Genomic DNA, 27,372 nt, shown 5'->3' with positions numbered 1-27,372 from the left:
CTGAAAAAGCAAATATGAAAGGTTCATAGGGCTTGGATTTCATTAATTGAATTCCTTAAATGAGTTTAAACATGATTGCTTTCATTAATGTTTTGCTAATTACAATGACTGAATTTCATTTTATTTTTTTTATGTGATATCCTTTTTCAAGGTATAATACCTATACATATATTAATCCTATGTCTACTGTCATGATTACAGAAATTAATATAAATTCATTATGCTCTGTGGAATTCTTGAATGTAGGTCACAAGGGTGTGTATTTATTTCTAAACTACACTGCCAAGGTTTGATGAATTCACAAACTAATATTGAATTTCAACTTTCATTACTTCATTCAACATCTTAAGCATACAATTCATGACCAGTAAGTTACAAGAATGAAAATCGAAATCATTCAATTGCAATTAACAAAAGGTATTCAATACAACCATACTCAAATCATATCTAAAGTTCAATGACTACATACAAAACACTCTGAATCAAAATAATTAAGACTAAGAAAATGTGTGAAATAAATTCCCACATTAGGTGCTAAGAGATTGTTTTGGTTTAGTTCTTGCAAGTTTGATGAAGCCTATGTTTTATTGTGTTGATCCTTCAATTGTTGAAGCCATGAGCTTAATCACTATTATTTTATTTTGTCAAGATCTTGGCCTAGATTACTTAATTTTTGAAGGTAGTTCTAGTCAGGTGGTCCAAGCAACTTCATCGTTGGAGGCCAAGGCAGGGAAGCTTAACTTCTTTTGTTCAGACATAAGAACTCTTCTTGGTAATCCTACTTGGAAAACTCAGCATGAGGAGGGAGTTAAATAGTGTTGTTCATCAACTAGCCAGGAAAGTTGTGCTGTTAGAAAATGAATTAATAGTTATAGATTGTGTGGCTGTTTGTATTCAATCTATTGTAATGGCTGATGGACAACATTGTGATTAATATCAAGATTGCATTTTCTATTAAAAAGAAAATCAAATTGCATTTTTTAAGAAATGGGAGGAGGGTTATCTTATAATAATATGAAAGTTATTATTTACACCTACGTTTAAAAAAAAATTGATATACAAATAAAGTAAATTGACAGGTAGACTTCAATTTAAAGAAAAAGCATTAAGCCATTGTTTTGATTTGAAACTCACGTCAATTTATCTCATCTCATTATTATAATTTTTTAAATTTTCACACAAAATATATTAAACAATTCAATATTTACAAATCTCAAAACTATAATAATATTAAAAATAATATTTTATTTAACTAATCTAAAACCATCTCTATTTATCTCTGAATCCAACCATCTCAACAAATTGACAGGATACATTTGTTTCTCAGAATCTCACTCTCTTATATAAACTCTTTTCTTTTCTTTTCTTTTCTTTCTTTCTATCTTATTTTTTTTTAAATTAATTTCAGGGATTTTCACATGAAATTTGCAGAAGCTCCCAATTCCATGGACCTAAGTTAGAATTTGTGGAATAATCGTTAACTGGCTTCCTCAAAACCAAAGGGTGATTCGATCACTCTAGAGAGTCCAGAAAATACCTCCCAAATATATAATCAAACCTTTTTATAAAGGGTGGTGCTAACGGACCGCTCAGCACTTATCGCTGGCGTAAAGCTAGCATAAATTTATAGTTTATTTTTTTATTATTATTTTTAAATAACTTTTTAACATTTTTAACAAAAAATTAAAAATACATACAATTTTTCTAATAATCACTTTTTTAATTATTAATTAAATTAAAAAAATTAAATATTAAATTATAACTTTAAGCAGTAATATAGTGAGGACTAAATAGTATTTTTTCTTTTATAAAATGAGTTTTGTTAAATAGAGTAAGTTTTGTATACTTCTTGTACACTTTATTGATGTGATTGGTTGCATTTATTTTTTTAATACGTAGTCAATTACATTAGTAGAATACGTAAAAATAAATACACATAATAAAATTTTTGTTAGAAAATACATATATCTGTAATATTATATATATATATATATATATTAAAAAGAAGAAGAGGAAGAAGATACTGTGCTGAGTGACATAATATTAGTGGAAGCGGCAAAGGAAGGGTGGACGTCTCAGTACCTGAAGAAGATGGAATAAAATTATAAAATATCAGAAAAGCTCGAATTTGGGGGCATAAGATGCAACGCCGGCCACACCACTCAGTTGGAAAGTTTAGTCAACGTACAACAGCCCTTACTCCCTGCAATTGCATGTGATATTAATGGACGATTGAGGCCAGAAACATAATTTTATGCACATATTTAAACTTTAGCAGACAGATACACACCAATACTTTTTCCTTCTTTCTCTCTCTCTCTCTCTCTCTCTCTTCCCATCTCTTTCTGTTTGGATTCCCAAATAAATTTGTCATGAAAACTCAAGATGTCGATGATCAACAGCTAGCCAGGCATCATTGTATATATATATGCTAAAATGTGAAAAGGGTATGTCTTCCATTCTTTAAATCTTAAAAATATGTCCATGATCGTTGTTATTTACGACAAATATGGTCTTAAAAACTGGCAGCTGGTCAATGAATATTAGATCAAGCGCAGACCCTGATCGATTTGATCTCATTTTGTCTCAAGCTGCCAACTCCCATTTTATCTTGTTTCTACATGATATGTTCTTTACCTTTATTCTCAAACTAAATAGAAATGACAAAAACTTCATCCGGCTAGCTAGCTCCTCAAACACAAAAGGCATCGTACATTAGATCGAAGAGGAAAAAGCATGAATGGGCATGTAAAAAGATGAAGTACCAGTACTACTGCTTACCACATGAACATTCTCTCGTTGATCTCTTTGGTAAAGACTGCTAGCTTGCCGCTGCACCTGCAGAAGGCCAGGACGGATAGAGAGAGAGAGAGAGAGCAAGAAGAACCGGTGAAACTCAGGATGGATAGCGCTACAGAACAGAAGAATCAAAAGCCAGTGCTATTACTCCATGGCGCTATCCCTCCTGAGCTTAATAGATTCTTCCATACTTTTTTCTTTTCTTTTTATAACATCAACGGGAAGCAGTGGCTTTATGTGACATTGGTTGTGAGCGGGGTGTGGGGAAAGGTTTGAGGAGAGCAGTGGTACTTATAGCAGCGAGCAGAGAATTAGGGGAAACGTGGCAATATGCAGAGAGAAACGCCGAGTCTCGATCCCTGCAGGCTGCAGCCATGGAAAGGTTTGACTAAGGTTCGGTTCCGTTTAGAAGATAAAATAAGATGAGGTTATTTTAGATGAAAATTAAAAATTAAATTAAATATTATTTTTTAATATTATTATTATTTTAAAATTTAAAAAATTTAAATTATTTATTATATTTTATATAAAAATTTAAAAAAATTATAATGATAAGGTACCCATTGTTTTCTTTCTTTTGTTTTTTTCATTGTGAGTTATGACTGTGTAAGCGTGAGTTGTATGCGCGGCAGTGCGGGGTGGGTGGGTGCGTTTTAACGTGCATTTCTCTGCTGCCCTGTGCATCTTTTTAATGCCCTTGCCGACTACGTTGTCTTCCCTATCTACCTCTTCAAATACCGTATCCATATATACCAACGAACATAGTATACAAGTGTTTTTGCAAGCAAATGACCCAAGTAGTTTCCAATATTACAATTATGTCCTAACATTGTCAATTTTCATCGTTAAATTATATATTCAATATATGGCTCACACGTGAGAAAAAATATAAAAATATAGATTAAAAAAGTAATGTACTTCGTTCTATACAGTTAATAATTCGATTTTATTAATTTATTTGTTTTTATATTTATATTCGATGGTGTAAGAAAACTCTCTCATTCTTTTGCTTAATTATTACTCCTTTTCTCATAATCTTTGGACTAATGATTACTATAGTACATATGGTAATTTATATATAATGTAATTTAACTGATTATATCTTCAAAAGATAAGTCCATTATAAGGTCATTTATATTTTATATGATCACTATCTTTCTTTTAAGATTGAAATTTTATTTTGTATCCCTAAACTTTCATAGTTTTTCAAGTTATTCTCAAACTACAACATTTGTTTTACAAATTACAGTCAAAACTTTACCTAAATTCTTCAATTTAAAGCTCAAACTCGCCTATTTTTATCAATGTGCATATATATATCCCACATTTCTTAAAACGTCATTGCTGAAAATTTCAAAATAATAAAATTAACAAAAACCTTAGGAGGTATTAATTACTTCATTATAAATATTAAACTATACCCAATCTTGTATTATTGCTATGATGCTTGAAAAATAGGTAAAAAAAAAAAAAATGTTGGGTGGGTTGTACGTGCAATATTAAAATGAACAAAATCGTAAGTTGCAAAAACTTCACATGCCTCAAAATTTTATCTAACGTTGGGCTGGTTTGGATAGTGAAATGAGATGTGATGAGATAGTTTTAGATGAATTGAATAAAAAATTATTTTTTAATATTATTATTGTTTTGAGATTTGAAAAAAATTGAATTATTTATTATATTTTATATGAAAATTTAAAAAAATTATAATAATGAGACGAGAAAAAATAAGATGTATTGAGAGTATTTTTAGATCTAAACAGGACCTAAATCTTGATGTGCTGAACTAGTAATCTCCATCGACAAAACTTTATGATGTGGGTCTTGTGAATGCCCAATTATAACTTTCGTAAGAGGAAAAAATAAATAAATAAATAAACATTTCCCCCTATTGTTGTTTGGTGTCGGCCGAGAAGAAGTATAGCATGATGAAATTCATCCAATAGAAGTAGGATTCTGTAGTTTACCATCATGATTATTAAACCGGAACCATAATTAGCCATGGCCAATAATATATGGATGGACAGATTTTTTCCTAAATTTTAGTTAAAAATCATCTTCTTCTTTTTTTTAATTTTTTCTAAATTTTACTAATTCTTCCAAAGCTCCTACATCACAGTACTCCCTAATTTTTATTTTATTTTATTTTTCTATTGTACTGATTTCTTTGTACGTCTTTAACTACTACTTTTTGTATCTCGAAAGAAGACCTGAAAAAAAATTTCAACTTATTTTTTTTTTTCACATTTTCGTTGTTATTTAATTATTTGTTGTACCCGTTTTTCATATGTAACAATTTTATTTTAAAACTATTTATCTCTCTAAACCATGATATTTTTAAAATCAGTACTTTTGTAATAATAATATTTAAAAAATCATATTTTCAAAAATTTTCATTTAAAAAAAACTGAATTATATCAATGGTGACATTTTTTTAAATTTCAACTATAATAAATATGAGTATGAGAAAAATTATAGAAGAAAGGGGAAGCGCCGAGGCTCTCCATTGATCGAAGGGATGCTTCGGAAATTGCATAGACCCAAAAATTATAATTAATAAAGGATCATTCGTATCAATTGTCTCTTAAATTAAAATTATTAAATCATAAGTAATATATTTATTCAAGTTATTATTTATTTAAAATGAATAAATTCTAATATTATTATCGTGTACTTTAAAACTTATGAAAAATAATAAGCTTCCAAGTATAATAATTATAAGCTACCTAATTATCACTTATATTTTGAACATAAAAAAAAACAAAAAACAAAATATAAGAAGTGGGTAGTTTGGGAATAAAGTATAATTATAGGAAGATATTAACCTTAAAACATTGTTATATGTAACCTAAGGTCAAAAGTACGCCCAAGTTTAACGAGGGTATTTTGGTAAGTAAAAGTCGTAGCAATGCCATGATGGTCTTCGGGCCAACAAATTATTGACGAGACCTTTTCTAGTGCTACGTGATGCACTAAGAGCACTCTTATTAGATTATACAAATATAAATTTAATAGATTGTTTGACTAATAGAGTTTTAAAATGTATTGCATTGGATTATATAAATATAAAAATTGATAAATTTTTGCTACAATAAGTTAATGTTGTGTGTCAAATTTGATAGTTATTATAGCATGATCAAAATGAATAAAAAATATTTTTTTCTTACTTTCTACCATGATTTGATTGGAGCAATTTTTTAAGAATTATAATATTATTACTAATTAATATATAATCAAGAGGAATGTTATGTATAGTTCTTAAATGGGGACTGTAATGTAAGTTTAGATAATTTTATTTTTAAAATTTTTTAAAATTATTAAAATATCTCTTCTAAAATGATATTTTTTTTCATTTAATAAAAGATCTGCATATATAATCTTTAAATGAGATTGTAAATAAAATTTTTTTATAATCAATAAAATGATAAAATATAATAATTTAGAATTTTTTTAAAAAAATAAATTATTATTATTTTATTATTATATAAAAAATATATAAATAATTCAATGCGAGGATTGGATTGGATGTGAATAAAATAAGTAAAAATAAATTCTATGTCATATTAAAAACTTGAATTTGAGTTAGCCAGGGAGGAGGGGGGCCTGTTCCTGTCGGTAGGATCGAGCGGGAATGAACATCCGACGGCCAGAAGAGCTTTTTGGAGATGGTGGCCGTGGGGTTCAAGTTGGGGATTGATGACATGGAGCGCCGATGGGCAATTTTAGGAAGGAAAAAGGTACTTTACCTCTCAAGTTATACCACTCCATTTGACCGTTCGGTCAAAATTTATTTATTTTATTTTATTATTTATTTTTATTTAATAATTAAAAAAATAATTTTAAATATATAAGTATATTTTTTTAATTTTTATAAATATTAAAAAATATAAATATTAAAAAAATATAAATTAAAAAATTAAAAATTAACTAAAAGTCAAGTAGAGACGACAAAGTAGCTCGACTCTATAAAAATTTGATCTTGGAAGATGGAGTTCAAAAACCCCACGATTCACGTGTTTGACTCTTCCTCAAAGCTGTAAAACTATAATTTTATTTTGGTTGTGATTGTACCAACGATTTGAAAAAACGTTTAATAAGGTTTGAATTTGCAGGGATCAATGTCTGGTGTTTGTAGTTGGACAGTGAGGTTGGTATGGTTAATGGTAATAAATTAATAATGGTTGCAATAACAATACTTGTTGTATTAAATATTAATATTGTCAATGCTTGTACAGTAACAAACTTATTATTTAAAAAATAAAAGATTTAGAGTTAAGTATTAAAATATTAAATATCGAAATCACATACGTCTCTTTTAAATATGAGAAATCTATAAATAATAATAAAATAATTTGTGAATAATAATGAAATGATTTGATTTAAGATTTTAGAATTTTAAAAAAAAATAGAGAAAAATTTAAATAAAAAATTATAAAATTAAAAGATGGTTAGAATATAATTTTTTTTAGATTTGAGATTTAAAAAAGTTTAATTTTTTTGTATTTTGTTTGAAATTTTATAAAAAGTTATAATGATTAGATAAAAATTTTAAAAATTTAAAATTGAAAAATATTTATGTTTGAATTATATTTAGATGTTGAGCTGTGACGAGATGATTTCAAAATTTTGTGAAACAAAATCAAACCTTAGAGTCACGTGTGAAAAAATTAAAATTTTTAAAAATAACTATGGCTGTGGTCATTGGTAGGACCTAGGCAATTGCATCGTATATTGCTTAAGTCGTAATCCATCATTAGCGTTGACGTGGCGTAAGTAACATACATTGTTATTGATTTACTAATAGAAAAATTAGTAAATTGACTGAAGTTGAAAGCACGTGCATTGAAAAGTTAAAAATTAATTAATATTTAACCCTAGAGTTCAACCTGAATTGTATTATGAGCTTTGCTATACAACTTTTACTACACTTCACATTTTATATTTTTAAAAATTTTTTAAATTTTAATTTTTTTTTAAATTTTTTTTTGAATTTAATCCTTTTAAATTATTTTAAATTTTCTATTCATTATTCATATAATAAATATTTAATAAAATAATAAAAATTAAAAATAATATAGAATGTAGAGTGTTAGAAAGTTGGGACGATTTTTTGATTATTAAAAGATATTAAATTCAAAATTTCACAAGATACTTGAGTTAAATTACGAGATTTCATTCAGATCACTTGAAAAGACGTGATTTAAGCCAAATTTCTGTTGAAGGGGATAGCATCCTTGAATCCTTCATCACATATTGACAGTTGTTTTCCTCAATTTTATTCATGGGCATATCCATTTACTAAATGAGTTTATCTTCAAACAAGAGCTTTCGTTTTTATTTGTTTTACACCCCTAAATTATCTTTGAACACGTAAGTGATTTATAACAGTAAATTATGTGTGCGTTTTATTGAGGCCTAGCTTGGTTACCAAGATAAGATCTCATCTCATTTCATATAATCATTATAATTTTTTTAAATTCATACATAAAATATAATAAACAATTCAACTTTTTCAAATCTCAAAATAAAAATAATATTAAAAAGTTATATTCTAACAATATTTTATTTAACTTTCAACTTTTATCTCATCTCATATGTATAACCAAATGAGATCTAATTGAGCCTTCGATAGAACCCTCCAGCTCCCCGACAGAACCCTTCTCTTCCTTTCTCCTCCTCCTTACTCCCTCTCTTCTCCCTTCTCTCTCCCCCCCCCTCCCGACAAAACCCTCTCCCTTTATCCCTAATTCAGCCTTCGACAAAGCCCTAATTGTAAGAGCCTGCTTAGTACATGAGATCTATCGTTCGGTTTCGAGGAGATCACGAGCTCTATCCATCAATTTCGATGAGGGAGATCTATAGTGGCCTTCAACTTGAGAGAGAGAGAGAGAGAGAGAGAGAGACTTTACATGCATTTTTTTTTTCTACACCCAATTCTATTGTAAACTTCTTAAGAAATACACGTGTCAGACTAATATTGGAAGATGTAAAAATGGGTAACTCACCGAGTCCAGTCCTTAGCAGCTCTCTTCCTAAATTCCTCATGCTTGGTGTGCTTAAGGTCTGGTTTGGATAGGAAACGCCTCTTATCTCATTTAATCTTAATATCCAAAAATTGCAAACACAAATATTTTTCAATTTCAAATCTTCAACTTTTTATCTAATCATTACAACTTTTTCAAACTTCTAAAAAAACACAAAAAACAATTCAACTTTTTTAAATTCTAAAATAAAAATTATATTAAAAAATTATATTCTAAAAATTTCTTAACTTCATAAAATTTTATTCAATTTTTTATCTCTCATTTTCTACAACTCCATAAAACATCTCAACTTAAAAAATTTCACTATTATCACACATCATTTTATTACTATTTACAAATCATCTAATTTAGTCTCACTATTCAAATGAGACCTAAAAGTTAAAATGATAAGGTGGCAATAATTCTTTAGGTATCCACTAAAATGAAAATGAGATTCACCGGCGGGTGAAAGAAGAGGAAAGTAACTGAGTTTTCGATTTTACAGTTCACACAATAGATTGTCAAAAAGGTGGGGCTACTCTGCCGCTTCATCTTTATCGCTGGGCGTACTGTCAGCTATTTTTTTTCTTTTTATATTTTTTTAATATATTTAAATATTTTTAAAAAATAAAAAAAATGCATCAATACACTTAAAATCACTTTCTTAATTACTAAGTAAAAAAAACAAAAGTCAAGCGGTCACTTTGAGCAGTCAAAGTGGAAGGCAAATTAGTGTTTTCCTTGTAAAAAACCGTCATTTAAGCAATACTCTCTTTGTGGAGAATGCGCGGGGATTGAACTTTTATCCCTTTTTTTTTTTTTTTTTTGCAATGCTTTTATTGTAATGGAGGTATGTGTTGGAGAACCTCATCCCCTCCTCATATACCTTATCATTTTATGTTAATGAAATGCTTGTTTAAAAATAAAAAAGTTTGTTTTATATCGTATCAAATTTCAAAAGCTAACTTATATTACAGTTAATGAAAAAAGGACCAAGTTGTCTATTTTGAAAGGCGAATATGTGACATTAATGAACCTAAATACACTAGACAGGGTTGATTTTTGGTTGTTTTGGTACCTTATAAATTAGTACATAAACACAGACTTATCATAGTGATAAAAATGTCAAAACATTAATATCATTTGAAAAAATTATATTTACAAGCAAATGTGGATGACACATACGTTACAATGCTGACATGATGAAATTTATGATAAAAAAAATATTTCTTTTTTTTTTGCAAATCAAATTTTGCATTTGGTGAGTAAACCGGTGATGAATTTGTAAATAGTCTTGGAAGATAGCCCCATCAACATTAAGTTTCAGCACTCCCGGTGATGGCTTTTTCCATCCAATTGGAGATTTTGCTTTCTTCTCTAGCTTTGTCTTCATTTTTCTGATGCAGCTTAAGCAGTGAAATAGCATGCTCCAGTGCCTATTCTAGAGATGAGATCTTCCATATTGCCTTCCACACCCCCCTTTGTCTACTTGCGATTGAGCTTTCCCCTTCATTATTTTTCTGACCCCTTTCTTTGAAGAACCTATAGGCACTCCTTACATTGTATTTGGCAGCTTTTGCTTCTCGCCATACTAGTTTGTTTGCATGTTCTCCTATGCCAAGCCCAATCTTCAAGATCTTTGCTGCTACCTATGGTTGAAATAGCTTTCTAATTTTTTCCAAATCCCACCACTTGGCAGTGTGGTCAATGAGATATGTAATTGTGGCATCCATATGGGAATGTTCAGACTCCCTTAAGTTGTAGCTCAATGGCTTGAAACCTGGTATCTAGTTATCAGACCATATGTTAATTGATCTCCCATTGTTCACCCTCCTTTCAGCTTATTTTTAGCCTCCCATATTCCTCTCCATGCATAGAAAGGGTGTTGTCCTAGGAGCGTTGGCCATTGCTAAGTCCAAATTTTAGCTAGAATTTTAAGTTTTGGCTATAACCTTAATCTTTGGCTAGATGAATTCACATTGGATTGGCCATTAGATTAGTCAAAATAATAATATAATATTATTTTTAAATTTTTTTTTATATTTTACAATTACACTAACCATATGTTAATTAATAATTTAACTTGATACTTAAATTATTATTTCTCAACTTTCCTCAACCTATTATTTTTCATCTACAAAAAATATAGAAGTTCTAAATGTGAAGTAAAAATATATAAGTTACAAAAAATATAGAAGAAGAACCTACCGAGAAAAAAATAAAAGAAGAATCTGAAAACTGGTCAGAAATGTGAAGTAAAAAAAAAACAACCAACAAGGTTGTTATGGCAGACCAGATATGGGGAACTTTCTGCCAAAGCAACCCAAAACATCTCCATAGCAATGAAAGGGAGAAAACAAGGATCCCAAACATGTGCTAAATGCTTCATTTATTTGTTTTCTGCTATGCATCTCTATAGTAATGCATCAGTGGAGTAACTTATCAAAAAAAAAGTAATGCATCAGTGGAGTATGTGTGTCCTTGCATGCAAAAACATAACCATACACAAGTCATACACAAACCAGCAACACAATCCCATACAAAAGAGTCCCACAAATAAATACCAATACAGTCTCATTCAAGTCCAGCAACACAATCCCAAACTTAGTGCAAATACAAAAGAGTCCCATACAAAAGAGTCCCGCAAATAAATATCACAGTCTCATTCAAGTTCAACAACACAGTTACATTCAAGTCCAGCAAGACAGTTCACTATTCAAGTCCAGCAACACATGGCACCAACAATCCATATAAATACCTCTTTATATATCAAAAGAGTCAGAAAAGTCATCAAAACAATCTACAAATTAGTTGCTACCTAGCCACATATTTATCCAGCTCACATATGGCTAGGCAGCCACTAAATTCTCAAAACATTTAGTTCTATAAATATTAGAAATTAGATATCTACATAATAAGGTGTCGAATGAGAGTTAGATCTACCTCCAGAATGGGACTTCGATTCCTCAAAAATTGATTGTTGAATATTAGGAAATATTCTTGTTGCATGGCATTCATGCCATGTAGATCTAGTATCATCGTCTTGCCTTCAAATTTCTTCTTTTCTAGTTCAAACTTCTTCTTCTCTAGTTCAAATACTTTCTCATTTTTTTGGTCTGCCTTCAACGCAACATTTCTCCGCTCTTCCATGGTCGTGACTCTATCCACGGTCATTTTAGTTAAGGAAATGTTGATCTCAGACTTTTTGCCTTCCATCGACTTTCGCTTCCTCTCCCTTTCTTTCTCAGTTTTTTGCCTAGAGGTCTCTCAACAAAAACCTTCATGTTCTCCTCCACCGTGTCAATAACAACTTCACCTTGTGGCTTTCTCCTCGTCCCAATGGTGGAGATGTGTTGTTGCCATTTTAGTTGGTGTCTCAGAAGACATCAACAGTGCTCCATTCTGAAGTTACTATTCTCCATCTCTTTGTATAAAATTCTTGCATTCTCAATCTACAAATCCATAGGAATATTGTTAGTTCATAAATCAGTCCTACATAATTTTGATAATTAAAGGAAAATGTTACATACATTATCTTGTTCCGTTGCACCACTCGGATGCAATGACTTTACTTGTGCTAAAAATGCACAAAACTTATTTGTCTATTTCATAATCGAGGACCATCAATTCATCAAAGAAACTACAAAACGATTCACATTGTTCTGTCTTTTATATTCATGATAAAATTCTGAAATTCTTTTCCACATTTGCGTGAACTTTTGATCAGTACCCTTTATTGCATTGATACTAATGTTGAGCCAAGCTGAGACGAGGATGTTATCCTCCTCTACAGTGAAAGATGCACCCCTTTGAACTTTTTTTAGAGGATGCCTTTTTTTACAGTCATTGAATGTTGCTTGGAGCACAACATTAGAATGTTGCGTTGGGGTGCTATTACAACCTTCTCCTCCACTTTGTAATAGAGTGGTGAAGAAGTGATCATTATCAATTTGTGTTCATCCTTGAAAAAGTGATCATTTTCAAGGAGTAGAAAAAGTTTTAAAATTTTCATGTCCCACAAAACAACAAGTCATGTTACCACAAATTAAAAAACTGACATGCAAACAGTCCACAAATATGTAGAAAATCAGAGTCAGAAATAAAAGTCATTTGCTAATCTGGTATACAAAGAAATATGTAGAAAAATATCAAAGAAAAAGAGCAAAGAAATATGCAGAAAAATAACAAAGAAAAACAGCAAAGAAATAAACTTCTTGTTCTGTTTTGCAAAGAAAAACAGCAAAGAAATAAACTTCTTATTCTGTTTTGCAAAGGAGAACAACAAACACATTTTATTCCTCATCTGTTTTGCAAAGAATAGTAAAGAAATCTCTGCTTTTTGGTTGGATGTGTTGATGTTAATGTTCTAATCAATCTAAATCAATATTATCTAAACAATAATAGTCATGCTCACAAACCCTTTATCGTAGCAAATCATGTTATAGATCTCAAGTAATAGGATTTAGCTTCTGCACATAAAGAAATGCATACATACCCACATACATATATATATATATATATATTTATATTTATAAGTGTCTTAACGATGGTAACAAATAATATATGTGGTGTTTCCGAGATCAAATGGCATTGAAAGAAACCATCGATCAAGATAGCCACAAACGTTATATGTAGCATCCAAGCCATTACCCACATACATATACTAGTACATACGCACATAAATACACCCTAAAACATGCTTACATGAAATGAGAGCTTAAATTAGGAAAAATCTGGGACATTTTCAAATCAAAATTCTGAATTAATATGCTTGGCCTTTTTATTGAAATGAACATTTAATTGTTGATGAATGATATGAAGAAGCTGGGTGATGATATAATATGAAGTTGCCGGTTCAGAAACTCATTCCTTTATGTTAATGAGATGCAATGAATCAGCCCGAAATCCTTACAATAGCTTCATTATGGAATGCATCAATACCAAGATCAAAGGCACTAATACATGAACCATGTGGATCGGTGGGAAGTTTTAAAACATCTACAATGAGAAGAATTCAAATAGTACATTTTTTACTAGGTTTCCAAAGGTAAAAATGATGTTGTTGAACAGGTCCACAATAATAATCAACTTCCATAGAGATGAAAATGAATTGAGAATTGAGATGAAACAAAGAGCCACTTTAACCCAGTCAGTCATGTCTGAGTCCATCCTTTACATGATTCACAGAAAAAGGTATTTTGATTTATGTGCACACGTAAAAAAAAAAAAATAGAGGTGTGGTGATGCACACGTTAAAAAAAAGAGGCTCTATATGAAAGCATATAAACTAGTAAACAAGAAAATCCCAACATTATCTTTTCATGTTGAATACAAGCTCAAATCAAAATCCTGAATTACTACAAAAACAACAACAACACAAAACCAAGTAACCAATAACAAACACAAAACCAATCAATAACCAAAATGACTAGTAAAACAACAGAGTGAGGCACAAGAAAATGACCATACACAAAAAGCAAACAAATTCAAAAAAATGAAAGCAGAAACATCGGATTGTAGTTATCGAAAACACAATATATATATATATATATATATATGGGGCTCAGCTCTAAGACTTTGAAAGGAGGTTTGGCTAGACGTGATAATAACCAACGTAAAAAAAATCAGCAACACCAACTTCACAAAAATCAGCAACACCAACTGTAGAAAAATCAACAACGATAATAATCATCTTACCCAAACAAATTCATACCCATTTTATAAATTCACACATTCATACTCAAAATATTCAATACAAAGCTTATCCAAATAAAATTTCTATAGTTTTGCAACCCAAACCGAGAGAGAGTGCTGCGTTCTTGAGCCAACGAGTGAATGGAGCACTAGAAGTGCAATCCATAAAATGACTCTGAGCTACGGTCGTTCAACATATTTAAAAAACACTGTAGCTCAATCAAGTTATATTTTTTTTTTCTCTCACCGCAGATGTTTCTTTTCCTTCGGATTCATTTCTCACCTTTTCTCTCTCTCTCGCCTGCTACAAGTCCTAATTGTCCCGAAACCCTCTTCCTCTCCCTCGTCGTTGCCTTGTATATGATCGACACAGTTTTAAGAACTTTCGGGAACAAAGAGAGAAACTTCAAAATAAATCTAGCAGTTAGTTGCTTCTTTTTCAATTGTTAAATTCTTCTTCATTTATTTATTTTTCTGGAGCAAGAAGTGGGTGGTGAAAGGCTTGAAAGAACTCGAGTTTTCGGCTTGCTCTTGATGCCCGTTGGCAAAGATAAAAAATCATAAAAGAAAAAAATTAATGCAAAAAGAAGCTACGTGAAGAGTAAGTCTGTATTTACTATTTAGATGTTGAATTGAGTTGAGATGAAAGTTAAAAATTGAATAAAATATTATTAAAATATTATTTTTAATATTATTATTATTTTAAGATTTGAAAAAATTGAATTGTTTATTATATTTTATATTAGAATTTGAAAATTTTATAATGATAAGATAAGATAAGTTAAGATGAATTAAAATTAGTTTGAGATCCAAACGTACCCTAAGGTATATAGGTTAGCCAAAGTAAAAATAGTGACTATAGTAAAACATTGGCAATAGTTAGCCAAAGCAAGAACTAAAATTTGCCTGAAATCATATGAGTTACCTTTTGTCTTTGTTATTCAAGATATAACTCCATATTAAATTATTCATCTATTAGTCAAAATAATAATAAAATATTATTTTTTTAATACTAATAATTTTTTATAATTTTTTTTTCAAATTTTGTAATTATACTAATTATATGTTAATTAATAATTTAATTTTTAATTAAATTATTGTTTGACAACTATTTTTTTCCAACTTAATTATCCAATAAATACATTTTTCAAACCTATTGATACTTTATAATGATAAAATTGAACATTAATTTAATCGATTCTATGGTCAAATTAAAAAATATATATCTATATATCAAATAACAAATACAGGAAACTTAAAATCCAACATGAAGTAATCAAAAAGTAAAAAGTTGCTTAAAGATACTAAATGTAAAACAATGGAGAATATCAAACTCTTGCGTTTGCAATGAAAATTGGATCACTTTCTTATATTATTTTTTAATAAAATGTGCTTTTGGTGGGTGAACAGTTACTTTTTAAATATGACTTTTACAATAAATTTACCATAGCTTTTCGTTTGGATTCGAATATGAATTGAGATGAGTTGTAAATAGTAATAAAATTTGTGAATTAAAGTTGATGAATAATAATAAATAATAGTGAGATGAATTGAAATAAATTAAAATAAATTATGAATTCAAATCGAAAAGATATCTGACTAGTCCAATACAGCTGATTTAATAAAAAAATATTATATTTTTTACTTGATATTTGACTAGTAAATACCAGTCCTCTAGTCAAATTTGGCCAATTCTTTTAACTTATTCGATGCGAATGCTCAAGGGTGGAATTGAGGATCTATGGCCCATGGGTAATAGCAAACGCTCGTTACTGTGTAAATGAAATCATGATGCTTAATTACGACGGAAAAATGCTACTCTCACCGACAATTGAGTTTTGACAAAATATTTTTATTTTATTTATTGATTAAAAAAATATTTTTTAATGAAATTATAAATTTTTTAAAAATATTTAAAATAAAAAAATATTTTACCTTTATCGGGATCCGTCTCGTGCTACAGGTGGGTGTAGCACTGCTTATTACGATGGGACCCGAGCCCAGAAGCCTACATTTTGCTTTCATAATTTTTTCTTCAGTGATCTTGTCGTGATGAAAGCGATGCAGCCCACGCACTTGGCTACAACCTTGTCAGAATCACGCTGTCTATTTTCTTTTCTATCTTTTTTTTTTTTTTTTTTCCGTAATTATCGGTTAGTCTAAGGAGATATTTATATTCACAATTCATCTTAATTCATCTCAACTCATTTTACTATTATTCATTACTATTCAGTAACTTGTTATATTTTATCAATCTATTAATTATTTAATGTCATAATGAAATAATGAGAGAACAATGAATAAAAAGATAATGAAAATAATTTTATTTTTCAATAATTTTATGTAATTTTGTAAACATAGTTGCTTATTAAAAATATGTTTAGATTGAGAATATGTCTTTTTTTTCAAATAAAAACAAGATAAGTGTTGATTTTTGAGATTATTTTAGTGTTAAAATATTTTGGATTTATGGTATGAAATTTTTAAGAAAATCTTCAAAAAGCTCTAATTCAAAGATGTATTTCGAGGCTTTCTAGCTCTCATTCATCTCGTAACTATTCTTAATAAGGAGAATGCCATCACTCCATTAATTTAATTTTTACCACTCTATGATTTTATTTTACTTTTTACTTTTCAAATTGTTTGTGAGTAAAAATAAGTCATGAAATTGATTTTTATTTATAAAAAAATTAAAGTGAAAAAGAAATCGACAAATACATAGAAAAATGGAGTAATGATCAAATGATGGTTGTAAAATGGTGGGCCGAGTAGGGTTGATCCTTCTAATGATGCGACCATTTGAATGCACTAAACAATTATCTAACATGCATGTTCTTAATTTGGATTGTATTTAATGGATTTCTATGTAAATTATTATTATTATTATCCATTCTCACATTTATCAACTAATTATAAAATTAGGACATTGCTACATAGAAATTTTCTACCGAACACTTCAAATCTTTTTTTTTTTTTAATTTTTACTTTCACTATTTTTTTAAACTATTTAGATATTTAAAAAAAAAAATCACATATTCATTTAAAAGCACTTATTTAATAACTAAGTAAAAAAAAATTAAAAAAAATATCGGTAGCCAATTTTTGTGGGAAAAGCATTTCCTATAAAATTACACCCTATCCAATCTCACATTTATAAACTATTATTATTAGTATGGATGTGAATAAACGCAACCCCCCCTCTCTCTCTCTTAAAAAATCCTAGGCAACTCTCTCTCGTAAAAAGATTTTAAATTTGAGTTTTGCTGAAGAGGAACTTCTCCTCCTACTCTCGAGAGACATGCACAGCACAAGAAAATTCCTAAGCAGCAAACTATTCGAAGGATAGTGGCAATTTTCTGAAAATCACCAGGCGTGATTCTCATGTGCCACCCCTTCTGGCAACTTTTCTCGTCGCATGTGTCAAATCACTAGAATCTCCACCATCATCAAATCTTTTTTAGATTTGACTTTTGTGACTGAAAAGAGACAAGCGTGGTACCTTTACGCACCATCACAGATTCCAAAGTTTATTGAAGTTGGTCCAAACTATAATTTGACATTTTTCGCATCTATTTTACTGTTTTCCTTATTGTTTAGTAAAAAAAAAGGAGTTCATATCTTGGACGGTTGTCTGTAGAGGTTGAGTCTCTTTTTAGGCAAAGTACTGTCTCTTGAATGTTTGTCTATAGAGAATATCAACAGTAGTGAAGACTTGACTAGTCACAAAAGGAAATAGAATACCGGTAAAATTTCAAATGCATTAATTGGTTTATAAGGTAATGGTTGATGTGAGGATATCTCTATATGTATCCAATTATGAATATAAGTTTATCTGATAAATAAATGATGATAGTTTCTCTTAGAAAAAAAAATTAGATCGACATGTCATTTCCTTAGTTATATTTTTGGAAAATTTAGTAAGATCATAAATCTGTCGTTTAAATTTGATCAAAATTTTCAAGTGTGCATGTGGTCGATTATAGTACAATGCAGCATGTTAAGATTTTTATTTTTATTTTTTTCTTGTTTTTGTCTTTGGGTTATAACTATGGATAATGATCCGCTTATTATCCTTTTACCATTCTTTTACTATTCTATAGTGTATTTAAAATTTTTATTTTTATTTTATTTTCTTTGAAGTATTTTTTTAACATTCATAATCATTAAAAAAAATTAAAAATAAATATACAACTTCATTAATGGTCATTTCTTTAACTATTAAGTAAAAATATAAAAAAAATAAACAGGGTAGTAAATGAATGGTAGGAAGTAATAAGCCTATTATTATCCTATAGCTATTGTCGCAGGGTTCATTGAATTGAAAAGGTTCTATCACGAGGTAGCCCTGATGCGAAAGATTTTAATATTGGATTGTAACAAAAAAAAAAAAAAAAGAAATAGAAATAAATCATAAGTAATGCTACATACAGTCGTAGAGTACTCAAGCACCATGTAGTTGCTTTAAAAAAGTGTCTAATTCACTATTAAAAAATTATTATTTTTCCATATATATCTCATATATATATATTTTTTTAAAGTGACTGCGTAATACTTACACACTCACAACTGTAACTATCATTTTATAATAAATGATATTTGCAGTCATATAATGCGTAATTATCTCGTATTTATTTTAAAAAAAGTGAGAAATTCAAATAAAAAATTTAATTTTTAATAGTATATTTTACTATTTTAAAAAAATATGCAATGCTTATAGAATCATAACTGTATTTAAGATTACTCATTTTTATATATATTTTGAAACGTTCAACATGCCAATAAAAGAATAACCATTATCCTTGGGCTTGCCTCAAACTCAAGGGCAGATAAATACGAGCCGAAAAGCCTCTATAACATTTAGGCCCATTTAAGCCCAGAATCGAACCAAAAGGTTTGGGTACTTGCGACTACCTCGTGCTCCCAATGGTCCCTCATCACTGCTTAGCTTAATCAGCTTTGCCCTCCACTTTTAACTTTCCCGCCTTCTCAAAATAGCAACAGAAATCAATAATGTTTATTTTTTAAATTTTTTTTTTTTTGTAAATGGCTGAGAGCAGAACAATCATCAAAACGCTTTTAAAAACTTCCTCCTCGGCTCCTCCTACGTAAGAAACCCTAATTTCAATTCCATAACTCGGCTGACGCCGGAAAATGTCTACCTGGCAGATATTCTCCGATGCCGGCAATAGCTTCCGGTGGGAAACCTCCGACCAAAATCCCCAAATAGAACCCGAAGATGATTCTGACAGTCACTACACTAGCTCTAGTCTCCCTTCCATGTCCGATCTCCTGCTCCAAGGCAATCTCTTACCCCAACTATATATATATATATATATATATATATGTGTGTGTGTGTGTGTGTGTGTGTGTGTGTGAATGCATAGAGATATCTCTCATGCTTGTGTTTTATGGCTTAATTTGTGTTATGGAATTTGGTTGGTTCGCCACAGGGTGTTCTAAGCTTCTGGATAATCGCGGTGAAAGTGCGGGGAGCTTTCCAGCATTCCAAACCGGATTGGGAAAATTGGTCACCGTGAAACAGTCTTCGATAGCGAAAGCATTATCTGTTCTTGGCGAAGATACAGGTGCGCGTTGTGTTTATTTTATTTCCAGGTTCTGTATAAAAATTAACAGTTTTTGATAGATTACTCCCCCTCCACCAAAAAAACCCGCGTTTCGGTGGTGAAGCATATAGAAATTTGTGGGATTTCTCTTATTTTTGTTATAACATCTGTTAGTCCTTTAATTTGGCCACCCAGAAAACTGAGAAACCGAGGAATGTGAGGAGAACGAAAAATGGGGGCTGGCATTTTGTGCTATATGTTTCTTAAGAGACTGAAAGACACTACTTGATTGCATCCCCACAAGTACGAAAGCTTAATATGAGTTTCACTTTTTCCCTTATGAAAGCCAAAATAGTTGAGAATGCGAAACTCTAGCTTTTATGCCCCTCCTCTGGTTTGGTTTCTTAGTGATTGAAGAGAACGGCATTGTTTTGCTAATACTAGATGTATAACTTCCGTATAACTCTAGTCCTATATTGGTCTTTTGTAGACATGTTTTTGTGATCTCATGGCATGCTTTGCAGGCCAAGTGCTAGCTAGAGATAATGGATGTGATTCCTCAAATTCTCTCTTCCAGACAGGCTCTGGTAAAACGGTCAATATATCTTCAGATGGTTTGGTTAGAGCCAAGACATTGTTGGGATTGGAAGAAGATACTGATAATTGCGTTTCTCAAGGCTATCAGCATTCAGCAAAACCAAATACGCCATTTGGATGGCAAGGTTTATCTCCTCTAGAAATGGGAGAGGGCGTGAACAATAGTGTGATTAAGGATGTCAGGTCAGTTCCAAGACATTCTTTTGATTCTAAGATTGGTTCAGCAGGAAGTAGATTGAAGAATCAGGGAAATCCAAACATTATGCTACCCGAAATGCATAGTTCAGCTCTCAAACCACCTCCAATCAAGTTCCATACTGCTGGTGGAAGATCTCTATCTGTCTCTGGTGATGCACTGAAACGTGCAATGAGCCTTCTTGGTGAACCAGAACTGGGAACTTTCTTGAATGAAGGGGATGCAGATGATTCAATTTTTTCTCTCTCAAAGGAGACAAGATTGACTGATACTTCATCAAATGAAGGAAATGATCCTCGGACTCCCTTTTCTCACGAGAAAATGGAAAATTGCAAAAATATGCCAAATATCTTCATATCCCCATTACGGTCGTCTTCTTATCAAGGGCGGTTGCCCGTCAAGTCAGAAGATATTATTGGAGGGAATAACTTGATCAAGGAATTTGATGCTGTTCACCATGGCAATGCTTGTAGATTAAACAGTAATGCATCTTCTCTTGAGAAGCGGTTAAGCGATGGCCAAGGTGGTTCCGACACAGTAGCAAAAAGTTCTTTGGCAAATGGTGTCGGTTCAAGGATTAATTCATTTGGACGGTCACCAGCCAGGCCATTGGTTGATATTTCAAATACCATTGGCACGGCTTGTACAAATAATGGACAAATGACTAGTGTAAAGAGAATACTCGGGAAAAGTTCTATTTCTCCATTCAAAAAGCCCCGCAGCTCCAAATTTTCCACCCCTTTGAATAGTACTGTTCCATTTGTTTCTAATGGTAAAATTCATGCACGTTTTCTAAATAGACTTTTGTTTTTGTTGGCTTCCTAAATTAAGCTACATGTTCCATCAGGTTTATCTACTTCAACATCTGCACCTTCATGCTGCAAAACTGGAATTTCCTCACGCTACCCATTTAAGATTCCAAGAATGTATATTAAGGAATTTATTAAAGTACCTCCGTCAAACCAGAATATGGTACATAGACTGTCACTACTGTTATTTGTCCTCTAAAGTTTCTTTTGCTTATGACTCTTAACACCATTTTACTCATTCAAATGAATGTAGTTGGAGGTTTTGTCTGACCAGATCAGATGCATCAAATCAACTAATGCAGAAAAGTATACTTTTCATGATGAAACTGGATTAAATTGCATTGGACCAGAAGCTTTTTTCCACATGTTGGCTCGGACAGGAGCATTAGAGCAATATGCTTCAAAAGAGTAAGTTCCCCCTATATTTACTTTTTGCCCTATAATCTCCCTCCCCTCTTGTAGGCTGGGAGAAAAATTTTGAAGTTACACTGTCTTGGTTTGCAGATGCTATATGGATCTATACATACTTTGGTGATAAAATTAGCTTTATATAACACATCATCCAGATGATATAGAGTTGGGCTTCCCCTTTAGGTTTTGAATAGGGGGGGGGGGGGGTCTGGTAATATGGATTGTTCTATTGCACTTGAATTTGGTTACATGAACAACCATGGAACTTCTGTGCTTTTTAATGGGTCAGGGGCCAGCAGTGCGGCTGTTAATGCTTCTTTTTATTTTTTTAATTTTTTTTATTAATTTAGAATTTATCTGATCTTTTGTGTAGTATTTTGCATTGTGTCAATCTAGGTGGGTCATAAATCACTACAAGTGGATTGTTTGGAAACTGGCATGTTATGAGAGATACAATCCCACTAAAGCTGCTGGAAAATTTGTTACAGCGTCCAATGTGCTCGAGGAATTGAAGTATAGGTATCTAATTATTATATTAGTTAAACTTTAAGCCCCGGGTGTGTAGGACATGAGAACAATTTTTATTCATTTACACAGATACGAAAGAGAAGTCAATCACGGCCACCGCTCTGCAATTAAAAGAATACTGGAAGGGGATGCATCGCCTTCTTTGATGATGGTTCTATGCATTTCGGCAGTTTGCTCAATTTGTGATCTAAAGAATGATACTTCTTCCGTGGCAGTAACTGGGGCTCAAAATAGTAATGCAACAAAAGTTGAACTAACTGATGGGTGGTAAGAAAATGCCTGGATACCTTTTCTGATGCTTATACTATGTTTGAAGTTCTTTGGCATGTAGCATTATCTTGTCTCGCAGGTATGCAATGGATGCTGTTTTGGACGCACAGCTATCAAAGCAGTTAGCTGCCGGAAAACTGTTTGTGGGACAGAAACTTCGGGTAATATGGTCATTTGAGCTTCTTTGATTAGAAAATTTCCGTTGAAATTGCCTCTTGCTCAGAGTGTATTTTGTCCCGTGAAGATCTGGGGAGCAGGATTATGCGGCTGGGTTGGACCTGTTTCACCCCTCGAGGTTCTGACTAGTTTTATGCTTTTGTGAAAGTTGACTTATTGGAGATTCTACCGTTTTTAGAGGGTGTTCAAAGGTTTTTGATTCAATTTCAGGTGTCAAGGACAGTTAGTTTGCTATTGCACATAAATGGGACGTACAGAACTCATTGGGCTGATCGACTGGGATTCTGTATGCACTCCCCCCCACCCCCCCCTTCTCTTTTCCCATATATGTAAGCTTTTTGCCTTCTAATGCTTGGTCCTCAACTCTATTTCCATAGGTAAAGGCGTTGGTGCTCCTTTAGCATTTAGGTGCATTAAGAGTAATGGGGGTCCGGTGCCTCTGACTTTAGTTGGAGTCAGACGGATATACCCTCTCCTCTACAAGGAGAGGTAATTTGTAAATGTTTTTGTATTGAAGTTTTTCTGCACTCCTTATAGTGTTCTGTACGATGAAAATATTCCTGTTTCTATCATCTAGGTTAAGTAATGGAGGATCTATTGTTAGATCAGAGAGGATGGAGAGTAGAATGGTGCAATTGTACAATCAGAGGTGACTTCTGTACTTCCTTATCAATCCAATTTTACATTATTTACTTTCTTGAAAGTATTCATTGATAGCGTTTGCTCAATTTATTAGTAGATCTCTCTGTAGCACATATTTAAAAATACTTATCTCGTTTGATCTTTTTCATTGAAGTATGTTCAGTAATCAGGCATCTTGTTGCACTATTTCTGAGCATGCAAGGACTAAAGCATGTTGTCAAACTTTTTCTTTCTAGAAAGCATGGATGGGGATGTAGCATTCTTTTAAAATAGGAAAAATCTAATTGTAAGCGATTCTGCACACTAATATGCTCACTCATTCAATATGATTGGTTAGAAAGTAGATTTTATTGAAAACAGTGCTAATTTGAATTTAGAATATGAAGGCAACAACATTAGTACGCAGATTGGTACGCAAACTTGCTTGTACATAGCAAAACTCTTTAAAATATGGTATATAAACATCAATGTGACACTACTTGAACAATGATGCACTATGGGGTGGGGTACAGTACACTAATGCAGTAAATCTGATATGTATCTGAAAGTGTAAAGAAATATCTATCTGATATAAATATGGCACCCTTCTAGAAAGAGCGGTGCTAAATTTTCTTTTGTGAATTTTAAATATGACCAAGGTTAATTTAACAATTCTCACTATTTGCCATCTTGGCTGGCCAATACCCGCTAAGTATGTCGTGACTTAGGCAGCTTCTGAGATGGTTCTCCTGTTAATGACGCAAAAGGATGTCTAATTCTTCAACATGACCTACATGACCTTGAACATTCAATGTGGCATTATTATGAATTTTATTTGTTTGCATTGGTGTAGTTTTGTTTCTCTCTTTATGATTTTTATTTGGCTGCAGGCGATCTACTGTTGTAGAGGGCATTGTTTCTGAGTTTCAAAGAGGCACAAAAGATTCAAATAATTATAATGACACTGATAGTGAAGAAGGAGCAAAAATTTTGAGGATACTTGAGACGGCTGCAGAACCTGAAGTATTAATGGCAGAGATGAGTCCGGAGCAGCTAACCTCTTTTGCTACTTATCAAGCAAAACTAGAGGTGGGCTTCAGATGTTTTTCTTGACTGAAAAACCCAAATGAAGAATGTGATTATTAACCATGGTTTGTCTAAACTTAGGCAACCAAGCAGTCGGACATGGAGAAAGCAATCAAGAAAGCTTTCGAAGGTGCTGGCTTAGGTGAGAGAGAAGTCACCCCTTTTATGAGAGTGAGAGTGGTTGGATTAACAAATAAAATCTATCACAGAAAGGACAGCCCGAAAGAAGGCTTGATAACAATCTGGAACCCAACAGACAAGCAGGTGAATGCAAGAATTTTCTGCGTTGACTGATCCCTTTTTTATGTCTAGTTTGCTCATTCCCCCTTCTCTCCCACCCCTATATCCCTCTCTTCTGCCCCAGTTCCCTGTTTGCATGCATACATGCCTGTGCTCAAGCCCGCGAAGCCAATATGGTGACTACATTTGCTTCCTCTCATTAGTGTCTCTGCATGCTAATCATGAATAGCATGTAGTTTCTTTATAAGGGTTGTAGTTAATCTAATTACTGTCTTGACAGCAACATGAGCTGGCTGAGGGTCAGGCTTATTCCGTTGCAGGACTTGTACCTATTAATTCTGATGCAAATACCCTATACTTGCAAGCAAGGGGATCCACTACCAAATGGCAGCCTTTATCTTCCCAAGTAACCGAACACTTTATGTAAGTTTCCATTTTCTTTGCCTATTAGAAACAATCACCAATAATAATTGAATTTAACTCAATAGCTTTCTCTGCAGTCGATTTCACAGTCCTCGCAAATCAGTCTTACTGTCGGGTTTGGGTGAGGTTCCACTTTCCAGGTGCATTTCATATCTCATGCTTTCTGTATTGATGCTTTTTTATTTCGTCTATTTTTCTTTCAAGCAATAAAGAGATAAAAGTTATAAACTTAATATTACTTTGGCTCATTCAGTGAGTTTGATATTGCTGCGGTCGTAGTGTACGTGGGGGAGGTTTTTGCAGACCCTCACCAAAGGAAACAGTGGGTGTTTGTGACGGATGGCTCCATTTCCGAGTCACGGGCAGAGGAATTATCCAATTCTTTACTTGCCATCAGCTTCTGCTCATCAGACGTTGATGATTCATCATTTGCACCAGTCAACTCTAATCTTGCAGGATCCACGGTGAGGATATAGTGTTCCTTTCACAGTCAACTCCATAGTGGAATTTATCTTTATCAATTTATTCAATTTGACAGAAGGATATGCATCTTCATTAGAATTTCCCTTTGTTTCTTCTTATACATTTAAGTTCAACTGCGAGTACAGGAAATTGAATTACTGATTGCTCCATGACTGAAACAATTTACAATCTGAAAACTAAATAAGCAATCGATTCCTGCTCTAGATTACTATCTACTGGAAAAATACAAATAATAATGTGTGGCTTTAGGAGAATCCCTTACTCAGAACATGGATGTTTACCATACATGGAAGTCCTTTTGGCACTGTGTTTATTGCATCACTTCTGATTGATTGTCTTTTTGTTGTAAAAAATGTCAATAGTATCTTCCACTTGAAGAATGCTAAATATTCCATTCAGTAACAGCTCTTAGTTTTCACATTGCAGATTGGTTTCTGTAATCTCATCAAGAGAGCGAAGGACCAAATGAATCATCTCTGGGTAGCAGAAGCTACAGAAAATTCAATCTACTTTCTAAATCTTGATTCTCCCCCTTGTTCTCACCTAAAAAATGCAGCTGCCTTAACGCAAAAATGGGCAAGAATGTCGAGTTTGGTTTGTATTTTCTGACTTCAATATCACATTGATAGTATTTGCTACATGTTATCTGCTGACGAAATACTCTGTACTTGGCGTGCTTTTTGCAGACTTTGGATAAGCTTAGAGAGAAGGTTTTATTTATTATTGGTGATTGTAAGGGCTAAATGGCAAATGGAGCTGATCTAAATTGGCTAGCAATTCTCTCCTATACGTTCTATTTGACATCCACCAGAGGGTGTCTGGCTCCTACGGCTTATACTCTGGCATGCTTGAAAAGCTTAATTTTTTCTGGTAGAAATCTCATTCCAATTATTATGTCAGCCTCTTCATTGAATTTGAACTCTAAAATTATAGGAGTTTGATTGGATATATATTTTATTTGCAGGTCTTCATCGCCAATATTTAATTGGCATTGACTGTGTATGCAGAAAAAAGTGGTTTATACATTATCCATGTTTGAGCAGAATGCCATCATTTGACAAGTTTTGTTGGTTGATGTCAAACAAAGATTCTGTAAGCACTAAAGCCTTTTTTTGCTTTTGGATTGAAGGGAAAGTGAGGAGAGGTTGGTTTAATGTTCAGTTCAGTAGGGGCATGGGGGTGATGTATGCTTTTCTGCAACAACTATACAAGTCAATGAACAAAATATGTAGGTATTAAAATAATGATAAACTAATAAATAATATTTGTTTTATACAATAGTGGATTTATCTTATGTTTCCATGGGACATGGTAACAAAAAAAGACTCTTTTCTTGATGGGATCAACTAATTTAGAAGCCACCCAATCTGCCCATGCCTTCATGGCCAATTCCATGGTTCCTTTCCCATCTCTATCCAAAACCTGTGAGATCCAAGAAAACGAACTAAAAC

The 27,372-nt window shown here is 32.0% G+C and overlaps 1 protein-coding gene and 1 pseudogene across 1 annotated transcript; one reads left to right on the top strand and one right to left on the bottom strand.

Annotated features, from left to right (window-relative positions):
- Nucleotides 1-13,379: 13,379 nt before the first annotated feature.
- LOC118348117 lies at nt 13,380-13,490 on the bottom strand (annotated as a pseudogene).
- A 6,087-nt stretch (nt 13,491-19,577) lies between these two features.
- LOC108982294 (protein BREAST CANCER SUSCEPTIBILITY 2 homolog B-like) lies at nt 19,578-27,141 on the top strand. Its single transcript, XM_018953621.2, has 20 exons — nt 19,578-19,815; nt 19,967-20,101; nt 20,605-21,645; nt 21,721-21,845; nt 21,936-22,090; nt 22,490-22,612; nt 22,691-22,888; nt 22,971-23,052; nt 23,136-23,186; nt 23,279-23,354; nt 23,446-23,557; nt 23,646-23,717; nt 24,580-24,778; nt 24,857-25,039; nt 25,296-25,438; nt 25,516-25,578; nt 25,692-25,902; nt 26,348-26,515; nt 26,608-26,791; nt 26,886-27,141. Exons 1-19 carry the CDS (start codon nt 19,668-19,670, stop codon nt 26,662-26,664), a joined length of 3,342 nt encoding a protein of 1,113 aa, XP_018809166.1. The 5' UTR covers nt 19,578-19,667; the 3' UTR covers nt 26,665-26,791; nt 26,886-27,141.
- Nucleotides 27,142-27,372: the final 231 nt, after the last annotated feature.

Source organism: Juglans regia, chromosome 3 (genome assembly GCF_001411555.2).
Source record: "Juglans regia cultivar Chandler chromosome 3, Walnut 2.0, whole genome shotgun sequence".
NCBI lineage: Eukaryota > Viridiplantae > Streptophyta > Magnoliopsida > Fagales > Juglandaceae > Juglans > Juglans regia.
Note: the sequence above shows the minus strand (reverse complement) of the source record. Positions and strands in the feature narration are given on the sequence as shown.

Excerpts from the sequence above, each read along its gene's own strand:
- LOC108982294 (XM_018953621.2), top strand. The coding sequence starts at position 19,668 with ATGTCTACCTGGCAGATATTCTCCGATGCCGGCAATAGCTTCCGGTGG. Across the intron at positions 20,102-20,604 it reads TGTTCTTGGCGAAGATACAG|GCCAAGTGCTAGCTAGAGAT; the intron begins GTGCGCGTTGTG and ends CATGCTTTGCAG. Across the intron at positions 25,439-25,515 it reads CAAGTAACCGAACACTTTAT|TCGATTTCACAGTCCTCGCA; the intron begins GTAAGTTTCCAT and ends CTTTCTCTGCAG.